The sequence below is a fragment of the Mustelus asterias genome, chromosome 3 (genome assembly GCF_964213995.1).
Source record: "Mustelus asterias chromosome 3, sMusAst1.hap1.1, whole genome shotgun sequence".
Classification (NCBI taxonomy): Eukaryota; Metazoa; Chordata; class Chondrichthyes; order Carcharhiniformes; family Triakidae; genus Mustelus; species Mustelus asterias.
In genome coordinates, this window is record NC_135803.1 from 144,831,883 (window position 1) to 144,850,971 (window position 19,089).

Here is a 19,089-nt window from a genome sequence, read left to right on the forward strand (position 1 = left end):
TAATGATTCATCTCTTCAATCCCCAGAGGGCAAACTGTCAAAATATTGAACTCTTTCATTACTAAAGGTAGTTTTGCCATTTTGAGTATCATTTTCCACCCTGTAATATCTTCACAGCTTGCATTGCCTTTGAACAGTCGCAGAGCTCAAGCTCAGAGTTCAAGGCCTTTCTATAAACCAGGTTTCCCTAAATTCGGGAATCATAGACTTATTCTTTGTGAATTTTTATTTTCCCATGGCAGGTTTTAGAATACCTGAATTATCTTGCTCTATTGTGAGCACCTCTAGTTTTCGAGAATCCCAGATATGGTTTGATTTGTATTTCAAATTTTAATTACAAAGAGGAAACACTTTTCTCCTTAGTTTCTCCATTTTGCAGTAATTTCTGCTCCCAAATCATCCCATTTCCCAATTGAAAGGCAGACAAATTACTCTTAAATATCTATCTATGTATCTAATCATGAGGAGGCACGTAAGAATAACCTAGTTTGACCTTGTTTTCATTTCTCTCCCACCTTTCCATGAGGGGATCTTATGGACTTCTGCCTGTGAAGATTTGATGCTCAGTAATTTTCATTTTAAAAAATCTATTGTTCCTATGTTTTCCAGGTCTTGCAGTTGGCCTGGACCCAGAGGGTTATGGAAATCCTGATTTCTGCTGGATCTCGGTACACGATAAGTTGATCTGGAGCTTTGCTGGACCAATTGCTGTTGTTATTTTGGTAAGTATTACTCCTTATTTATTGAAATGAGTACGCGGAGTTATGTGCCTTCCTCGCCTGAGCTGGTCAAGTGTTAAAGGACACAACTGCTAGGCTGAGCCGTTGATAGGTGGTGAGGGAACAAGAGGGAAAAAAACTATTTGATTCCGCTCTCACCAGTTTACCAGTGTGCCCGAGAACGATAGTAATGGTCGGAGTAACTACTGCACAGTCCTTGTGGAGACAGAGGCTGGAATTTTACTGGCATGCCTGCCCCGATTCCGGGGGCGGGCGAGGCTCGGAGAGCGGCATTCTCCGATGGCCTTGAGCGGGATCGTACGAACCTTGGGCGGACGCGCCGGTAAAATTCCACCCAGAATCTCCGCTTCGTGCTGAGGATTCCGTCCAGTTTGTTGTGTGACCCCATTACCTTGCTAAATTGGATAGATTCAAACCAAATGTGGCAACTCAAAACTGTGTGTCCATGGGATGCCGTGGGTCATCAGCAGCATCAGAATTCTATTCAGCAATAACCTGCAAGCTAATGACCCTGCATATCCCTCACTCTACCATTAACAATAACCAGGGGATCCGTTCGGTTAGGCATGGCAGAGAGCAATAGGTGTACCTAAAAATGAGATGTCTCACAACACCAGGTTAAAGTCCAACAGGTTTATTTGGTTTCACGAGCTTTTGGAGCACTGCTCCTTCATCAGGTGAGTGTTATGTGCCTTTCGGAGCAGGGCTCCGAAAGCTCGTAATACCAGATAAACCTGTTGGACTTTAACCTGGTGTTGTGAGGCTTCTTACTGTGCCCACCCCAGTCCAACACCGGCATCTCCACATCATAAAAATGAGATGTTAATCTTGTGAAGCTACAACACAGGATCTCATGCATGCTAAACAGCAGAAGCAGCATGTGATACGCAGATCTAAGCGATCTTTGTGGCCCTGAATGGTGGTGGACAAGTAATCACTAACCACAGGAGGAGACTTCGCAACTATCACATCTTCAGCCGAAAGTGTCGAGTGGATGATTCATCTCAGATGCCTCTTTTAGCCCCTAACGTCACAGATGCCAGTCTTCAACCGATTCGATTCACTCCACATGATATCAGGAAGTAGCTACGGGAAAGGCTATGGGCCTTGACAACATCCTAACATTGCCGCTGAAAATTTGTGCTCTAGACTTAGCGATACCCCTAGCCAAGCTTTTCCAGTACAGCTACAGCAATGGCATCTATCCAAAAGCAGGTCAGTTATTATCCAGCAAATTACTGCCCATCATTCTATCCTCTATCATCAGCAAAGTGATGGAAGGTGTCGTCAACATTGCTATCAACTGGGAGTTGCACGGCGATACCCGGCTCACTGATGCTCAGCTTAGGTTCTGCCAGGACCACTCAACTTCTGACCTTATTACAGCCTTGGTCCAAACATGGACAAAACTATTGAATTTAACAGTTGAGAGTGACTGCTCTTGACATCAAGGGCATTTGACCCGAGTATGTTGTCAAGGGGCATTAGAAAAATGAAAGCCAGTGGGAATTGGGGGCAAACCCACTCCTGGTTGGTATCATACCTCACAAAGAGGAAGAAGCCTGCAATCTCAGCCTCGGCACTGCAAAAGTCCCTCAGGGCAGTGTCCTTGGCCCATCTATTTTTAGCTGCTTCATTAATGACCTTCTTTCCATTATAAGGTCGGAGGTCAGGATGTCCACTGATGATTGCACAGCATTCATTCACTAATTCACCTTCCCTTCACTGTCGCTAGGTCAAAATCCTGGAACTTCCTTCCTGGCAGCTCCGTGGGTGTACTTACACCAGATGGACTGTGGTGGTCCAAGAAGGCGGTTTAGCAGCTTTTCAAAGGCAGCTAGAAATGGGCAAAAATTGCTGGTCTTGCCAAGAGTGCTCACATTCCACGAACGAGTGAAAATGAGCTTCTGAGGGCTGCCACATTCTATAAGGCTATGACGTGGAGATGCCGGCGTTGGACTGGGGTGGGCACAGTAAGAAGTCTCACAACACCAGGTGAAAGTCCAACAGGTTTATTTGGAATCACGAGCTTTCGGAGTGCTGCCCCTTCATCAGGTGAGTGGCCACTCACCTGATGAAGGAGCAGCGCTCCGGAAACTCATGCTTCCAAATATACCTGTTGGACTTTAACCTGGTGTTGTGAGACTTCTTACTGTGCACATTCTATAAGATGCTGATCCAAACACTAGGAAAAGAGTTACCACAACAGTCTCTCGATAACTGAGGAACTGAAAATGGCTTTCAAGATTCTCTGTGAATAATATTTTTTGAAAAATCTCTGCTTTTGTACATTATTTCAGAGTCTGAATGCAAGGAAATTCTAACTCCCTCACTCCCACCCCACATTTTTGCTCCTGTTAATTTTTTGCCCTAACTCCAATGCTTTCCCCGTTGAGGTCATCATTGCTATTTTCTATATCTCACTGAATGGATGTATGGACTCCTTTTTGACACTTGAACTTTGTTGAAAGTTTCACTTCAGGTATTTATTGCTTTTAGATGAACATTGTCATCTCCTTGTTGGTAGCAAGAATGTCCTGTGCCCCAACACAGAAGGAAGCCAAGAAAAGATCAATCCTGTGAGTAGTAAATTAAACGCGGTAAACTAAAACAACGAACACTTGGGCATTTTAGTAGTGCTTTAAGATTTACCGTAGATGTTCCCCATTGGGCGGCATCAGGGTGGCACAGTGGTTAGCACTGCTGCCTCACAGCGCCAGGGACCCGGGTTCGATTCCCGGCTTGGGTCACTGTCTGTGTGGAGTTTGCACATTCTCCCCATGTCTGCGTGGGTTTCCTCTGGATGCTCCGGTTTCCTCCCACAGTTGGAAAGACGTGCTGGTTAGGTGCATTGGCTTTGCTAAATTCTCCCTCAGTGTACCCGAACAGGCGCCGGAGTGTGGTCACTGGGGGATTTTCACAATAACTTAATTGCAGTGTTAATATAAGCCGACTTGTGACTAATTAAACTTTAACTTTATTTTCTCAAAATGGCTTTTATTCATTTGCCTCGAATTTTCTTATATGCTGAAGCAAGTGGGCTGTTCAAACAGGTCTTCCACCCTGAGTATTTATAGATGTGCATATTACTAGTAAATCCAAAAAAGGATTTAGAAATTGCAAACTTCACCAGTGATGTACCTTCCAGCACCAGATAATGGTGTTACTGAAAATGATGATTTTTGCTGTCATTCGAAACAAAAGCATGTGGATAGCTTTGTAATAGTCCCATCCTGCAGTCACTTTCAAATTCCTTGAGCTATGTAAAGGCTTTCAATTGAGCTGAAAGGATATAACAGCAAGAAAGGGTGATGAGATAATAGTTGTTAAGGGGCACACTTCTGTTTTGTGAATTTCATCCCAAGGTTTAGGGAGTAAGTTTGAGTGTTTAGAACAGTGATAAATATATCAGTGCTTATATTTTACTGCACACTCACTCACTCAGCACTCTGAGTAAAGCCTTCTTACCTGGGAAAGATTATTTCAAAGAGGATGAGAGACAATTCGACAAGTTTTGATTTCAATTTATTGAAATATAAGGAGAAGTTATGACGAAGAACAACTGGAAGACGAAAGGTCAGGAGAACAATGACAATATTGATGAAATTGAAAGAAATTAGAAGTTGTAGTGTAGGGAAAGACTGTGAACCAAAAATGAGAGACGATGAGAACCCTCAGGCAGGCTACTTCCCTTTGTGATATCACAAAGAGACAAGATAAAGTACCAGATATAAGGATGTTCATCTACCTGTCCTATCTAGGAGAGAAACATTAAACAAATTACCCAAGATATGAGAATACCTTTTAGTCTGGCAGACTTGAGCTTTGACTGATTCCACTCTTGCAATTTCAATCACAGAGAACTTCCTACAATGTCTTGTCTTCCAGCCCTGCTTGTTATCTCTCAAGTCTTCCAAAAATCCAACTCTGGCCCCGTACTGTTTCATGCTGCCCATGGCAAAATCATCTGAAGACATGGTGTCAGGTTTCCCATGAAAGCCTCACCTCCAACTCCTTCAACCTCTGCACTTTCTCTGTGTTGCCAACTTCCTTGTCTGGTTTTGAGTTTGGGACATGCTGCAGTTTTCTCCAATTGACCGTCAAGTAGACCATTGCATTTGGCATCCACCACGATTTCCATCCCTTCTCCACCTCTCTGACCACTGCATCAAACTTCCTGTTTCCACTCTAACATTTGCCATATCTACCCTTGCCTCAGTTCACCTGCTGCTGAAGTCATCATGCATGCTTTTGTTAGCTCCAGACTTAAGGCGGCACGGTGGCACAGTGGTTAGCACTGCTGCCTCACAGCTCCAGGGACAATTCCGGCCTTGGGTTACTGTCTGTCTGGAGTTCGCACATTCTCCCTGTGTCTGTGTGGGTTTCCTCCAGGTGCTCTGATTTCCTCCCAAAGTCCAAATGGGTATTGAGCAGGGGAGAGTGCCTGGGTAGGATGCTCTGTCAGAGAGTCGGTGTAGATCTGGTGGATCGAGTGGCCTCTCCTGCACTGTAGGGATTTTATGATTTTTTTCTATGAATTATTCCAGTGCTGTCCTGGCTGACCTCTCATCTTCCGCCCTTTGTAAACTCAGCAGAAACTCTGTCGTTAAAATCCTAACTCACACCAAAACCCGCTCATCCATTACTGCTGTGTTTGCTGACCCAATCTAGCTCCCAGTCCAGCAAAGCTGAGAGGCGACAGCTGTCAAGTTAGACTTGAGAGGCTTCAAGAAAACTATACGAGCAATTTTCTACTCCCAACACAGAAATTACCTACTTAAAGTGTACATTGAAAAGAAGATTATAGAGGATAGTGTACCTACTATGCAACCCATTGAGCTTTCCATCTGTTCATTTTAATGGACAGAAAATTGGGTGAATTATATATTGGGTGTGCTGTTCTCCATGGTATTCTGATATATGCCATACTCTGCACTGGGATCACACGATCAACAAATGACCTCCTTTTTCTTGAGAATCAAAAGAAAACTAGCTTTCAGAGTCAGCCTCTGTCGCAAGTTCTGTTCCTTTGCTCCTCTCCTAACCACTGTTGCATATTTATTTTTCGTTTAAAAATTAAATTATGTTTGACACGCTACAAATAGAATACACAGATGTCAGAAACAGCTCATCGGGGATTCCGACCAAGTCATTAAATAAATTATCAGGAAGGAAAATACATTTTCAGCTTTCATTTCCCAATAGCTGTGACTTGAGCCTTCAACGTTGTAGCTCACAGAAGGAGTAAAAGCTGGCAGCATTCTTCAGCATTGAGGCATTGGTTAGATTGTGAGTGATGGGGGGTAGAACAATATTTCAAACCCATGGGCTGCCAAATCACTTCTTGTTCAAACCAAGTTATCTGTGTCATTTAGAGCAATAGAAGGAAGAAAATACAAAAGATTATTCAATCGTATGATCATTCACTCAAAGTACAAATTTTCAGCTGTCTTCCTCCATTCATGTCATATGGGTTTTGTATTGATTTGATTATTTCTTTCATTGAGTTTAGTTCAGTGTGATTGTGTTTGTCTGCTATTCTTCCTGTATTAACTCATAGCTTATAATCCCGTCCTTCATTATTATTTTGTTCATTTTCTTACGTTTCTAACAACCCTTGCTCTCCTGCCCTTCTAATTTGCTAATCGATTTGTTGTGGAAGTGATGGCTTATTGGTAGAGATGGGCGAACCGAGGACTAAAAATCTCAGTAACTCACAAACGGTTTTGCTGACCTTTATGTATAATTTATTATGGCCAATATCTTTCGCTGGTCTCACTGCAGTTGGAGAGTTTGAGGATGTGGGCTAAAGATCTTTGTTTCAGTAGTGCCTTGTATGTGATTTGTCTCCTTGGCCACACCTAGCTACCACACGCTGCATTGTGTCCAGAAGGGCTTCTGAATACACTATGTTGACAATCCAACCAGGGAAGGGGCCATACTGGACTTGGTATTGGGGAATGAGTCAGACCAGGTGATCGATATTTCAGTGGGGGAGCATTTTGGGCTTAGTGACCATAATTCCATAAGATTTCCGGTCATCATGGATAAGGAAAAGAATGGCCCTCGGGTGAGGGTGCTTAATTGGGCGAAGGCCAATTACATCCAAATTAGACAGGAACTGGGGAATGTGGATTGGGAGCGGCTACTTGAGGGCAACTCCATGTCTGACATGTGGGAGGCTTTAAAGGCCAGTTGATTAAAATGCAGGATAATGAAGGATAGAATTGACAAGGAAAATTGTAAGCTTAGTCAAAAGGAAAAAGGAAGCATACAATAGGTCTAGGCATCTAAAAACTGAAAACTCTTGAGGACTACAGTGAAAGTAGGAAGGAACTTAAACATGGAATTAGGAGGGCTTAAAGGGACCATGAAATATCTTTGGCAAACAGAGTCAAGGAGAATCCCAAGACTTTTTATGCATATATTAGGAGCAAGAGGATAGCTAGAGAAAGAGTAGGCCCACTCGAGGTCAATGGAGGGAAGTTATGCATGGAACCACAGGAAGTGGGTGAAATCCTTAATGAGTACTTTGTATTGGTATTTACCAAGGAGAAGGACATGATGGATGTTGAGGTCAGGGATAGGTATGTGAACGCTCTTGAGAACGTCAATATAAAAGGAGGAAATGTTGAGTATCCTAAATTGCATTAAGGTAGACAAGTCCCCACGGCCGGATGGGACTTTTCCCAGGTTACTGCGAGGCATAAGGGGAAAAATAGCTGGGGCCTTAACAGATATCTTCACGTCCTCTTTGACCACAGGTGAGGTTCCAGAGGACTGGAGAATAGCCAATATTGTTCCCTTGTTTAAGAAAGGAAGCAGGGATAATCCAGCAAATTATAGGTCGGTGAGCCTAACATCAGTGGTGGGGAAGCTTTTGGAGAAAACACTGAGGGACAGGATATATACACATTTGGAAGAAAATGGACCAGTTAGTGACAGGCAGCATGCTTTTGTACGGGGAAGGTCATGTCTCACCAACTTGGTTGAGTTTTTTGAAGAGGTGACAAAGATAATTAGTGAAGGACGGGCTGATAATGTACTTTATAAGGACTTTAGTAAGGCAGGGTCTCATGGCAGACTGGTACAAAAACTAAAATCACATGGGATTCAGGGTGGACCGGCTAGATGGATACAGAACTGGCTTGGTTATAGAAGACAGAGAGTAGCGGTGGAAGGGTGTTTTTCAGAATGGAGATCTGCAGCTAGTGTTCCGCAGGGATCAGTGCTGGGACCTCTGTTGTTTGTAGTATATATAAATGATCTGGAGGAAAATGTGGGTGGTCTGATTAGTAAGTTTGCGGATGACATGAAGATTGGTGGAGCTGCTGATAGTGCTGAGGATTGTCAGAGGATACAACAGGATATAGATAGATTGGAGACTTGGGCACAGAAATGGCAAATGGTATTTAATCCGGACAAATGCGAGGTGATGCATTTTGGAGGATCAATTTAGGTGTGAATTATACTGTAAATGGCAGAACCCTTAGAAACATTAACATATAGAGTGATCTGGGTGTGCAGATCCACAGTTCCCTAAAAGTGGCAACACAGGTGACCAAGGTGATTAAGAAGGCACATGGCATGCTTGCCTTCATCAGCCGGGGCATTGAGTACAAGAGTTGGCAAATCGTGTCGCAGTTATATAAAACCTTGGTTAGGCCGCATTTGGAGTTTTGCGTGCAATTCTGGTCACTACATTATCAGAAGGACGTGGATGCTTTACAGAGAGTGCGTTGAAGGTTCACCAGGATGTTGCCTGGTCTCGAGGGTGTTGGCTATGAGGAGAGTCATAGAGGTTTACAGCATGGAAACAGGCCCTTTGGCCCAACTTGTCCATGCCGCCCTTTTTTTTAAAAACCCCCTAAGCTATTCCCAATTGCCCGCATTTGGCCCATATTCCTCTATACCCATCGTACCCATGTAACTATCTAAATGCTTTTTAAAAGATAAAATTGTACCCGCCTCTACTAGTACCTCTGGCAGCTTGTTCCAGACACTCACCACCCTCTGTGTGAAAACATTGCCCCTCTCGACACTTTTGTATCTCTCCCCTCTCACCTTAAACCTATGCCCTCTAGTTTTAGACTCCCCAACCTTTGGGAAAAGAGGTTGACTACCTTGTCTATGCCGCTCATTATTTTATAGACCTCTATAAGGTCACCCCTCAGCCTCCTACGCCCCAGAGAGAAAAGTCCCAGTCTATTCAGCCTCTCCTTATAACTCAATCCATCAAGTCCCGGTAGCATCCTAGTAAATCTTTTCTGCACTCTTTCTAGTTTAATAATATCCTTTCTATAATAGGGTGACCAGAATTGCACACAGTATTCCAAGTGTGGCCTTACCAATGTCTTGTACAACTTCAACAAGACGTCCCAACTCCTGTATTCAATGTTCTGACCAATGAAACCAAGCATGCTGAATGCCTTCTTCACCACTCTGTCCATCTGTGACTCCACTTTCAAGGAGCTATGAACATGCACCCCTAGATCTCTTTGTTCTGAAACTCTCTCCAACGCCCTACCGTTAACTGAGTAAGTCCTGCCCTGGTTCAATCTACCAAAATGCATCACCTCACATTTGTCTAAATTAAACTCCATCTGCCATTCGTCAGCCCACTGGTCCAATTGATCAAGATCCCGTTGCAATTGGAGATAACTTTCCAAGGTTGAATAAACTTGGATTTTTTTCACTGGAAAGGCGGAGGCTGAGGGGAGACCCGATAGAGGTCTACAAAATTATGCGAGGCATTGACAGGGTGGATAGTCAAGAGGCTTTTTCCCAGGGCGGAATTACAAGGGGGCAAAGGTTCAAGGTGAAAGGGGGAAAGTTTATGGGAGATGTGTGGGAGAAGTTTTTCACGCAGAAAGTGGTGGGTGCCTGGAACGCGCTGCCAGAGGTGGTGGTGGAAGCAGGCACATTAGCAACATTTAACAGGCATCTGGATGGGTCATGAATAGGGAGGAAATAGAGGGAAACGGGCCGGGTTAGGGTGGAAGGTTTTTCTTTTAGTTAGGGCATCATGATCAGCACAGGCTTGGAGGGCCGAAGGGCCTGTTCCTGTGCTGTACTTTTCTTTGTTCCTGTATATTTACGGTGTGCACTCAAATCTTGCTCAACCTGAGTCCATGAGAGACTGATAATCACCTGGACCTTGAACGTGTGCTGCAGCTTCACACTCTGAGCTTTCCGGCTGCCACCTTAGAATCTGTGTTTTCCTTGCTGCCCTGGACTGGGCAATAGAAACATATAAAATAGAAGCAGGAGGAGGCCATTCGGCCCTTTGAGCCTGCACAGTCATTCATTTTGATCATGGCTGAACATCAAATTCAATATCTTGATCCCCCCCCCCATATCCCTTGATCCCTTCAGCCCCAAGAGCTATATCTAATCTCTTCTTGAAATCACACAAAGTTTTGGCCTCAACTACTTTCTGTGGTAGTGAATTCCGCACATTCACCACTCTCTGGGTGAAGAAAGTTCTCCTCACCTCAGTCCTAAAAGATTTACTCCTTATCCTCAAACTATGACCCCTAGTTCTGGGTTCCCCCACCATCAGGAACATTCTTTCTGAATCAATCCTGTTTAGTCCTATTAGAATTTTATAAGTTTCTTTCCCTGTTGACCATCCAGAATTTTACAATACATTCCTGATTATTTTAACTTGCTCATCGCAGAAACATCTTCTGAGTTCATTGTTCCCTGTTTTCGGAATGTCCAAACTATCGCTCCCTGACATTTCAAACCTCAAGGCCCACATAACTCAATCTTATCTACCTTTATCTTTCTTGTGTTCTGATTTGTTCTGTTTTAATTTTGTGGGTCTGTGAAGTTATTTTTAACACTTACCTCAATAGTAGATAAATCAAGACCTGTTAGTATCAGCAATTATAAGCTGTTTGCAAATTAATGGTAAATGGATTTATATTTTGATCTGGCCCATGAAGCCAAAAGGCCTGCTCTCCAAGACATCTACCGATTCATACAGTGAAGTAGGAGGCCATTCGGCCCATCGAGTCTGCACCGACAACACACCCAACCAGGCCCTACCCCGGTAACCCCACATATTTGTCCCACTAACCCCTCTAACCTACGCATCTCGGCTCACTAAAGGGAAATTTAGCATGGCCAATCAACCTAATCCGCACATCTTTGGACTGTGAAGACTCTGTTGTCACAGACTCATTGTATTAAGGAACAGAGAGAGAGAAATGGAGATGGGGGTCTGAGGAATAATCAGTTGAGAAATGCAGTGCCACTTTCATGATGGAAGATCATGAATGCTGTAGCTTGGCTTTGTACGGTATAATAGCGCCACCTGGTACAAAAAAGCAGCACTACAGGAACAGAAAATACTCTGTTTTGCAGTTTGCCATTACCACCTTGTCCAAAAACCAGAGATTCTTTCAATCCTTTATTCTGTTCCCAGAACACATCAACACAGATTGATTTCAGGAAATTGTGGGCTTGGGGCTATCAATTCTGCTAAAATAGTAGACAAAAGAATTTCAGGTGAACACGCAAATATTTGTCAACTATTATGCAACGGCATAATTACATTATCTGTTAGTATTAATTGTCTAGTTGCTCTGGAGGTTACTGACTGATTTTTCACAGGACCAATTGAGGTCTTCTGTTGATATCCCATTTTCCGCAATGAGGCTGCATGATCAGTGAAAGTAGACTATTGTGTTTATGGAGCTCATTCCTAATTTTCCAATTTTAAAGTAGTATTGTAATTTATATTATATAGGCCTTTTAGTTTCTTTTCTATCTCTCAAGATAGCTGGAGTAATAGAGCCACGACAGTACAGAGGCAGGTCATTCTGCCCAGCATATCCATGCTGGCTTTCTGTAGTCCAGTCAGTCCCATCTCCCTGCTATCTGCCTGTAACCCTGCAAGCTTATTTCTCTCAAGTGCCCATCCAATTTCTTTTTGCAGTCATTCATCATCTCTCCCCCCCCTGCTCCTAGGCAGCAGGTTCAAGATCATCACCACTTGCTGCGTTAAAACTTTCTTTCTCACATCAGCCCTACATTCCTTGCCCAAAACCTAAAATCTGTCCTTATTCTATCAGCTAATGAGAACAACTTTGTGTACTTTACCTCAAACCTCCATCAGACCTCCCCTCATCCTCCTTTGCTCTGTGGAGTCATTTCTCCAGGGAAGCAATCAGCAAATGAACCTGTTTCTTTCTTTTTAAATGCACCCAGACCCTGTTGAGATGTTATTCAACAGTTTTTGTGCCTGAATATTGTTAGCAGCAATTTAACACGTTCAAACCACTTGGCCACCAATACCAGAAGTAAGGAGTGACGGAGAAGTCACTATTCCCAAGAGATTTTAAAACATCAGCCCGAATCCTCTGATTTCTGAATCATCCCTGACTTGCATGGAAATTGCCCGGGAGGTTTCAGCTTCTCATGGATAATTCCCCCACTGCCCAGAATCCTCCATGAATGACTCTGACTCGGTGACTTCGTTCCAATGAAAATTATGTGGGTAGTTGCTCAGGAAAAGATTAAAACCTAACTTCAGGTAACTTCCCAACTACTACCCAGGGACAGAGTCCTGTTTTCCACCTGACTCCACTCTGCTACAACAGAGCTCTCCGAGGGTCGCTGTGCTCTATATTTCTGGGGGGGAAAAACGGGCTCAGTAAGTCCGAAAGAAATGCAGAGCACCGTTAAGTGGGGGAAATGTCCGAACGGAGCAGCAATCTGACAGTTACCGCTCATCAGAAGATCTGGGCCATTGTAACTAACCACGTACTCGAACCTTTTTAGCCTTGGTTGTTTTTACTGGACCTTCACTCTAGTTTGACTGGATTGTTGACTGATCATGCCATGATTGGCCCTCTGCCATGCCCTGCATCTTGCCCGCAGCAACAATCAATAGAACAAATTGGGTGAAAAGAGCAACGCTGTGTAATCTACAGCTAAAACTTGGGGTTTAATCAAAGCCCGCAACAACTATGTTCTGGATTTTGATAAGAGGCTTGTTGGGCAAAGCGAAATTGCGTTTTAGGAATTGATGCTGCTTTGCTATGTCTTATTTGTTTATCTTAAATCATATTTCATTAACTACTGCATTACAAGCAGCCTTCCTTTGATTTTATTTTCCTTCCGAGGTCTGGCCTTGTAGACTGGAGGACAAAGCAGAAAGATAAAAATTAAAAGAAATGCAAAGCCAGTGCAATCAGTGTTAATTTCTTGCAGTAAATTGTTATTACCATAAATATAGTTACTGGGAGAAGAAAAGTAGGAATACAGTAAAGGAAACAAACAGTAGTAGTTTGAAGAGTAACTGAATATTAAGACTGCATTTTGCATCTAGAGTTTCCAAGTTAAAAACAATTTTGTAAAACATATTTTTCATTCACCATAATTTGTAATGTGCTGGAATTGAGCATATTTGAACTCGTAAGTTTGAATTCTATGACAGTTCACCCCTTTCCAGCCACAATGTGTGATTTATCTTGTGTCAACTTGAGCAGTGCTCCCCCTACAAAAGTTCCTGGAAAGCTGAGTGTTCTCTGATGTCTGTCCAGGCCTTATTTTTGTTTACGTGCTTAGGGCTGCCAAGAGACGTGTGAGGAACTGGGACACCGGGATTAAGCCTGGGCCCTACACAAACTTCAATCTTATCAGTTCTCTGTGAGTAGATGCTGTTCCCCCCCCCCCCCCCCCCCCCCCAGGGTCCCCCCCTCCCCAACCTTCCGTACCCTTTTTCTTCCCCCCCCCAAAAAAATAACCTCTCTGTATCTTCTTCCTGTTTGTCTCCCCATGTTGTCTCCTCACCAGCAGACAACGTCTTCCAGCCAGGAGGATGAGTCAATTTGCCATATGTAATTTTCCACATCTATGCACCATTCCTATCAAGAAGCACAATTCAGATGATGTAATTCAGTCCCATATATGGAAGGTAGAATGTACCGATACCTTGTGGAATTCCATCCAGTGATAATTCCACTTCTCACCATGTAAGACCTGGAGGAGCCCCTTGACTGAGCTGAGATGCATCATTAAGTGTCAGGCAAGCTCAGAACCTGAACCTATGAATTCCTGGTCAGGAGACGTACAGCCTTTAACCAAACTGCATCATTCCTTTTCATTTATAACATATAATTTTTTTTTAACAACTGCTTAAGTTCCCTTACATGCCCCCAACAATTGCATTCTTCCAAAGGGCTTACATTTGTCCAGTTCCCTTGTCCATTATTGAAACAGTTGGTACCTTTTCTCCTGTACTGAGCCCTTCTGTTCACCCCTCACCAGCACCATTCTTTGTTTTAAACTTTGACAGGTATGCCGTTTCTGCCAATGTGCTGTGTTGTTCCCCTGCTCTGTCTCATACGTAGGTTATTCTCCTGTCTCTCTAGTACCACAATTCGAAGCGCCTTTATTCTGCTACTAATCGTTAGTGCCACCTGGCTTTTTGGGCTGATGGCCGTCAACAACAGCATCCTTGCTTTTCACTACCTCTACACTGTTCTCTGCTGCTTTCAGGTAACCGCTTACTCTTGCTAACAGTCTGCATGGGAGCATGTACTAAGATGTCCTGTCAACCCATTGTTTCCCACTGGATTATTTATTGAAAACTGTTATAACATTTGCAGCTAGCGTGTAGCTTTGGCTCATCTCAAATTCCATGACTTCTTTGAAACCCTCATTAACATTTGTATGTCTGTGTCAGTGTCTTCTATTACAGAATCAGCATTATCCACGCAGGTTTCCATAATAGGCAAATGTTGAGAAATGTGTCGTGCTAACATGTAAAGTATAAATTTTGTAACGTTATATTTACTGACAGTCCTGAATGATTTGCGTCTCAAAGCCATACCTGTGCTGTATATGGTAAGTCTAATGTCACCTGTAATAGAAAGGAGTTGACATCCAAAAGCTGAGTTGGAATCTAGTGTTATTTGCCTTGCATCAGATGAATACAACTATATAAATGCATATCTGTTTTTACAAATCATGTACTGTTCTAATATAATGTACACATAATCCATATGGGAGCACGGCTTTACACACACTGCGCTGTACCTGTGTCATTTGAGGTACCACTGGGTACCCACTATATAAGAACATAAGAAATAGGAGCAGGAGTAGGCCATCTAGCCCCTCGAGCCTGCCCCGCCATTCAATAAGATCATGGCTGATCTGACGTGGATCAGTACCACTTACCCGCCTGATCCCCATAACCCTTAATTCCCTTACCGATCAGGAATCCATCCATCCGCGCTTTAAACATATTCAGCGAGGTAGCCTCCACCACCTCAGTGGGCAGAGAATTCCAGAGATTCACCACCCTCTGGGAGAAGAAGTTCCTCCTCAACTCTGTCTTAAACCGACCCCCCTTTATTTTGAGGCTGTGTCCTCTAGTTTTAACTTCCTTACTAAGTGGAAAGAATCTCTCCGCCTCCACCCTATCCAGCCCCCGCATTATCTTATAAGTCTCCATAAGATCCCCCCTCATCCTTCTAAACTCCAACGAGTACAAACCCAATCTCCTCAGCCTCTCCTCATAATCCAAACCCCTCATCTCCGGTATCAACCTGGTGAACCTTCTCTGCACTCCCTCCAATGCCAATATATCCTTCCTCATATAAGGGGACCAATACTGCACACAGTATTCCAGCTGCGGCCTCACCAATGCCCTGTACAGGTGCATCAAGACATCCCTGCTTTTATATTCTATCCCCCTCGCAATATAGGCCAACATCCCATTTGCCTTCTTGATCACCTGTTGTACCTGCAGACTGGGCTTTTGCGTCTCATGCACAAGGACCCCCAGGTCCCTTTGCACGGTAGCATGTTTTAATTTGTTTCCATTGAGATAGTAATCCCATTTGTTATTATTTCCTCCAAAGTGTATAACCTCGCATTTCTCAACGTTATACTCCATTTGCCATATCCTCGCCCACTCACTCAGCCTGTCCAAATCTCTCTGCAGATCTTCTCCGTCCACCACACGATTCACTTTTCCACTTATCTTTGTGTCGTCTGCAAACTTCGTTACCCTACACTCCGTCCCCTCCTCCAGATCATCTATATAAATGGTAAATAGTTGCGGCCCGAGTACCGATCCCTGCGGCACGCCACTAGTTACCTTCCTCCAACCGGAAAAACACCCATTTATTCCGACTCTTTGCTTCCTGTCGGATAGCCAGTCCCCAATCCACTTTAACACACTACCCCCAACTCCGTGTGCCCTAATCTTCTTCAGTAGCCTTTTATGGGGCACCTTATCAAACGCCTTTTGGAAATCCAAAAACACCGCATCCACCGGTTCTCCTCCATCAACCGCCCTAGTCACATCTTCATAAAAATCCAACATGTTCGTCAAGCACGACTTTCCCCTCATGAATCCATGCTGCGTCTGATTGATCGAACCATTTCTATCCAGATGCCCTGCTATCTCCTCTTTAATAATGGATTCCAGCATTTTCCCTACTACAGACGTTAAGCTGACCGGCCTATAGTTACCCGCCTTTTGTCTCCTTCCTTTTTTAAACAGCGGCGTAACATTAGCCGTTTTCCAATCAACCGGCACTACCCCAGAATGCAACGAGTTTTGATAAATAATCACTAACGCATCCACTATTACCTCTGACATTTCTTTCAATACCCTGGGATGCATTCCATCCGGACCCGGGGACTTATCCACCTTCAGTCCCATTAGTCTACCCAGCACTGCCTCTCTGGTAACATTAATTGTATTAAGTATTTCTCCTGCTGCCAACCCTCTATCGTTAATATTTGGCAAACTATTTGTGTCCTCCACCGTGGAGACCGACACAAAAAACTTATTTAAAGACTCAGCCATATCCTCATTTCCCACTATTAACTCCCCCCTCTCGTCCTCCAAGGGTCCAACATTCACTCTAGCCACTCTATTCCTTTTTATATATTTATAAAAACTTTTACTATCATTTTTTATATTAATTGCTAGCCGAGCTTCATAGTCTATCCTTCCTTTCTTTATCGCTTTCTTAGTCTCTCTTTGTTGTTTCTTAAATTTTTCCCAATCACTTGTTTCTCCACTATTTTTGGCCACTCTGTACGCAGCTGTTTTTATTTTAATACTCTCCTTTATTTCCTTCGTTATCCACGGCTGGTTCTCCCTTTTCTTACAATCCTTGTTTTTTGCTGGAATATATTTTTGCTGAGAACTGAAAAGGATCTCCTTAAAAATCCTCCACTGTTCCTCAGCTATCCTACCTGCCAGCCTGCTCTCCCAGTCTACCTTAGCCAATTCATCCCTCATCCTATCATATTTCCCTCTGTTCAAACAGAGGACACTGGTTTGGGACCAAACTTTCTCCTCTTCCATCTGAATCAGAAATTCGACCATATTGTGGTCACTAGACCCAAGAGGGTCCTTCACAATAAGATCCTTAATTCTACCTACCTCGTTACACAATACCAGATCCAAAATAGCTCGTTCCCTCGTCGGTTCCGTAACATGCTGTTCAAGGAAACTATCCCGACAGCATTCTAAGAACTCTTCCTCCATTCCACCCTTACCGACTTGAGTCTGCCAGTCAATGTGCATGTTGAAGTCCCCCATGATTATTGCCGTTCCGTTTTTACACGCATCCCTTATCTGCTTGTTTATAGCCCTCCCTACCTCAACATTATTATTTGGGGGCCTATATACCACACCTACTAGTGTCTTTCTCCCTCTACTATTCCTCATCTCTACCCATAATGATTCCACGTTTTGTTCCTCAGAGCCTATGTCATCCCTCAGTACTACCCTGATATTATCTCTTATTAATAGCGCGACCCCACCACCTTTTCCTTCCTGTCTATTCTTCCTAAACGCCTGATACCCCTGGATATTCATCTCCCAGTCCTGGTCACCTTTCAGCCACGTTTCTGTAATGGTCACTAGATCGTACCCACTCGTGCTGATTTGCACCATCAACTCATTTACCTTGTTCCGAATGCTTCGTGCATTCAGGCAAAGTGTCCTTATTCCAGCTTTTATCTGGACCCGCTTTGATGAGTCGCGAACACCCTCTCCCTCTACTCCCTTATCTAAATTACCGCCTTCATTCACTTGCACCCTCTCCTCTACCATTAATTTTGTAATTCCCCTTACCCCTGCATCCTCCACCCCATCAATTAGTTCCTTGATCCTAGTCAACTCTTCTAGCTCCCCTCCCCCCAACCTATCTAGTTTAAATTCTCCCCAGTAACCTTAGCCAACCTACCGGCCAGGATATTGGTCCCCGTGTGATTCAAGTTCCACCCGTTTTTTGTATACAGATCACCCCTGCCCCTAAAGAGGTCCCAATGGTCCAGGAACCTGAATCCCTGCCCCCTGCACCAGTCCCTCAGCCACACATTCATCTTCCACCTCACTCCATTCCTGCCCTCACCTTCCCGTGGCACAGGCAGTAATCCTGAGATTACTACCTTTGCCTTCCTCTTTCTCAGCTGTCTCCCTAATTCCCTGTACTCCCTTTTCATGACCCCTTCTCCCTTCCTACCCACATCAGCGGTACCAATATGTACCGCTACCTCAGGCTCCTCTCCCTCCCACCTCAGGATTTCCGGGACGCGACTAGCGACATCCTGGATCCTGGCCCCAGGGAGGCAGACCACCATGCGAGAATCCCGCCTATCTTAGTGGGTACCCAGTGGTACCTCAGGTGACCCACTAGGGTAGAATATCTATCTTTCACTTGGTTTTAGTATTTAATTCTCCTGCAATTTGTTATTAATATTTCGGCAATCTTTATATTTTATCTCTAAGAAATATAATTTCTCTGTCTCCTCCGTAGTCTACATCAAATTAATTTTGCTAATAATTTCTCTTCTAACCCCTTTTCACTTTTAGCAATCCTATACTTGTTTCTTACCATTGGATGGATTTTAGAATCATGTTAACTCAGGCCTCGTTAAGATTTATCACAAATTGAACATTTGAAATTCAACTCTCCCATATCTAATATCTCTGTTGTTTTCCCACCACCACACTTAGGGTAGTGGCATTCTAGAGAGTGAAACTCACCTTCTTTGTTGCATTTAGGACAAATAACCACTACCCTGTCTTGTTTACGGGCTAATCTATTGTGTTTCCTAAGCTGCATAATTGAATTATAAACTGATTCACATGAGGAACAGTTATATAAGTTGCTTGGATAGACAACTTTTAAAGATAACCTACTTCCCCTAAAGTTATTTTCCTGATTATTACTCTCATTATTTAAATTACTAAAATCTTCAACATTCGACGGTTTGGACGTCACTTCAATTGTCGCACTATCCTCCTTTACTAAAAACCATTATAAGGGCCGAATCAAATCAATGCTACGATTAAAAATGGTTA

General features: G+C 43.5%; 1 protein-coding gene across 1 annotated transcript in view; it reads left to right on the forward strand.

Annotated features, from left to right (window-relative positions):
* The window catches only part of celsr3 (cadherin, EGF LAG seven-pass G-type receptor 3), a 269,844-nt gene that overhangs the window by 226,166 nt on the left and 24,589 nt on the right, over window positions 1–19,089 (forward strand). The window contains exons 27-29 of the mRNA XM_078210174.1: window positions 610–722; window positions 3,240–3,319; window positions 14,126–14,252. Of these exons, the coding sequence (XP_078066300.1) occupies window positions 610–722; window positions 3,240–3,319; window positions 14,126–14,252 (320 nt within the window). The remainder of the gene's footprint in view (window positions 1–609; window positions 723–3,239; window positions 3,320–14,125; window positions 14,253–19,089) is intronic.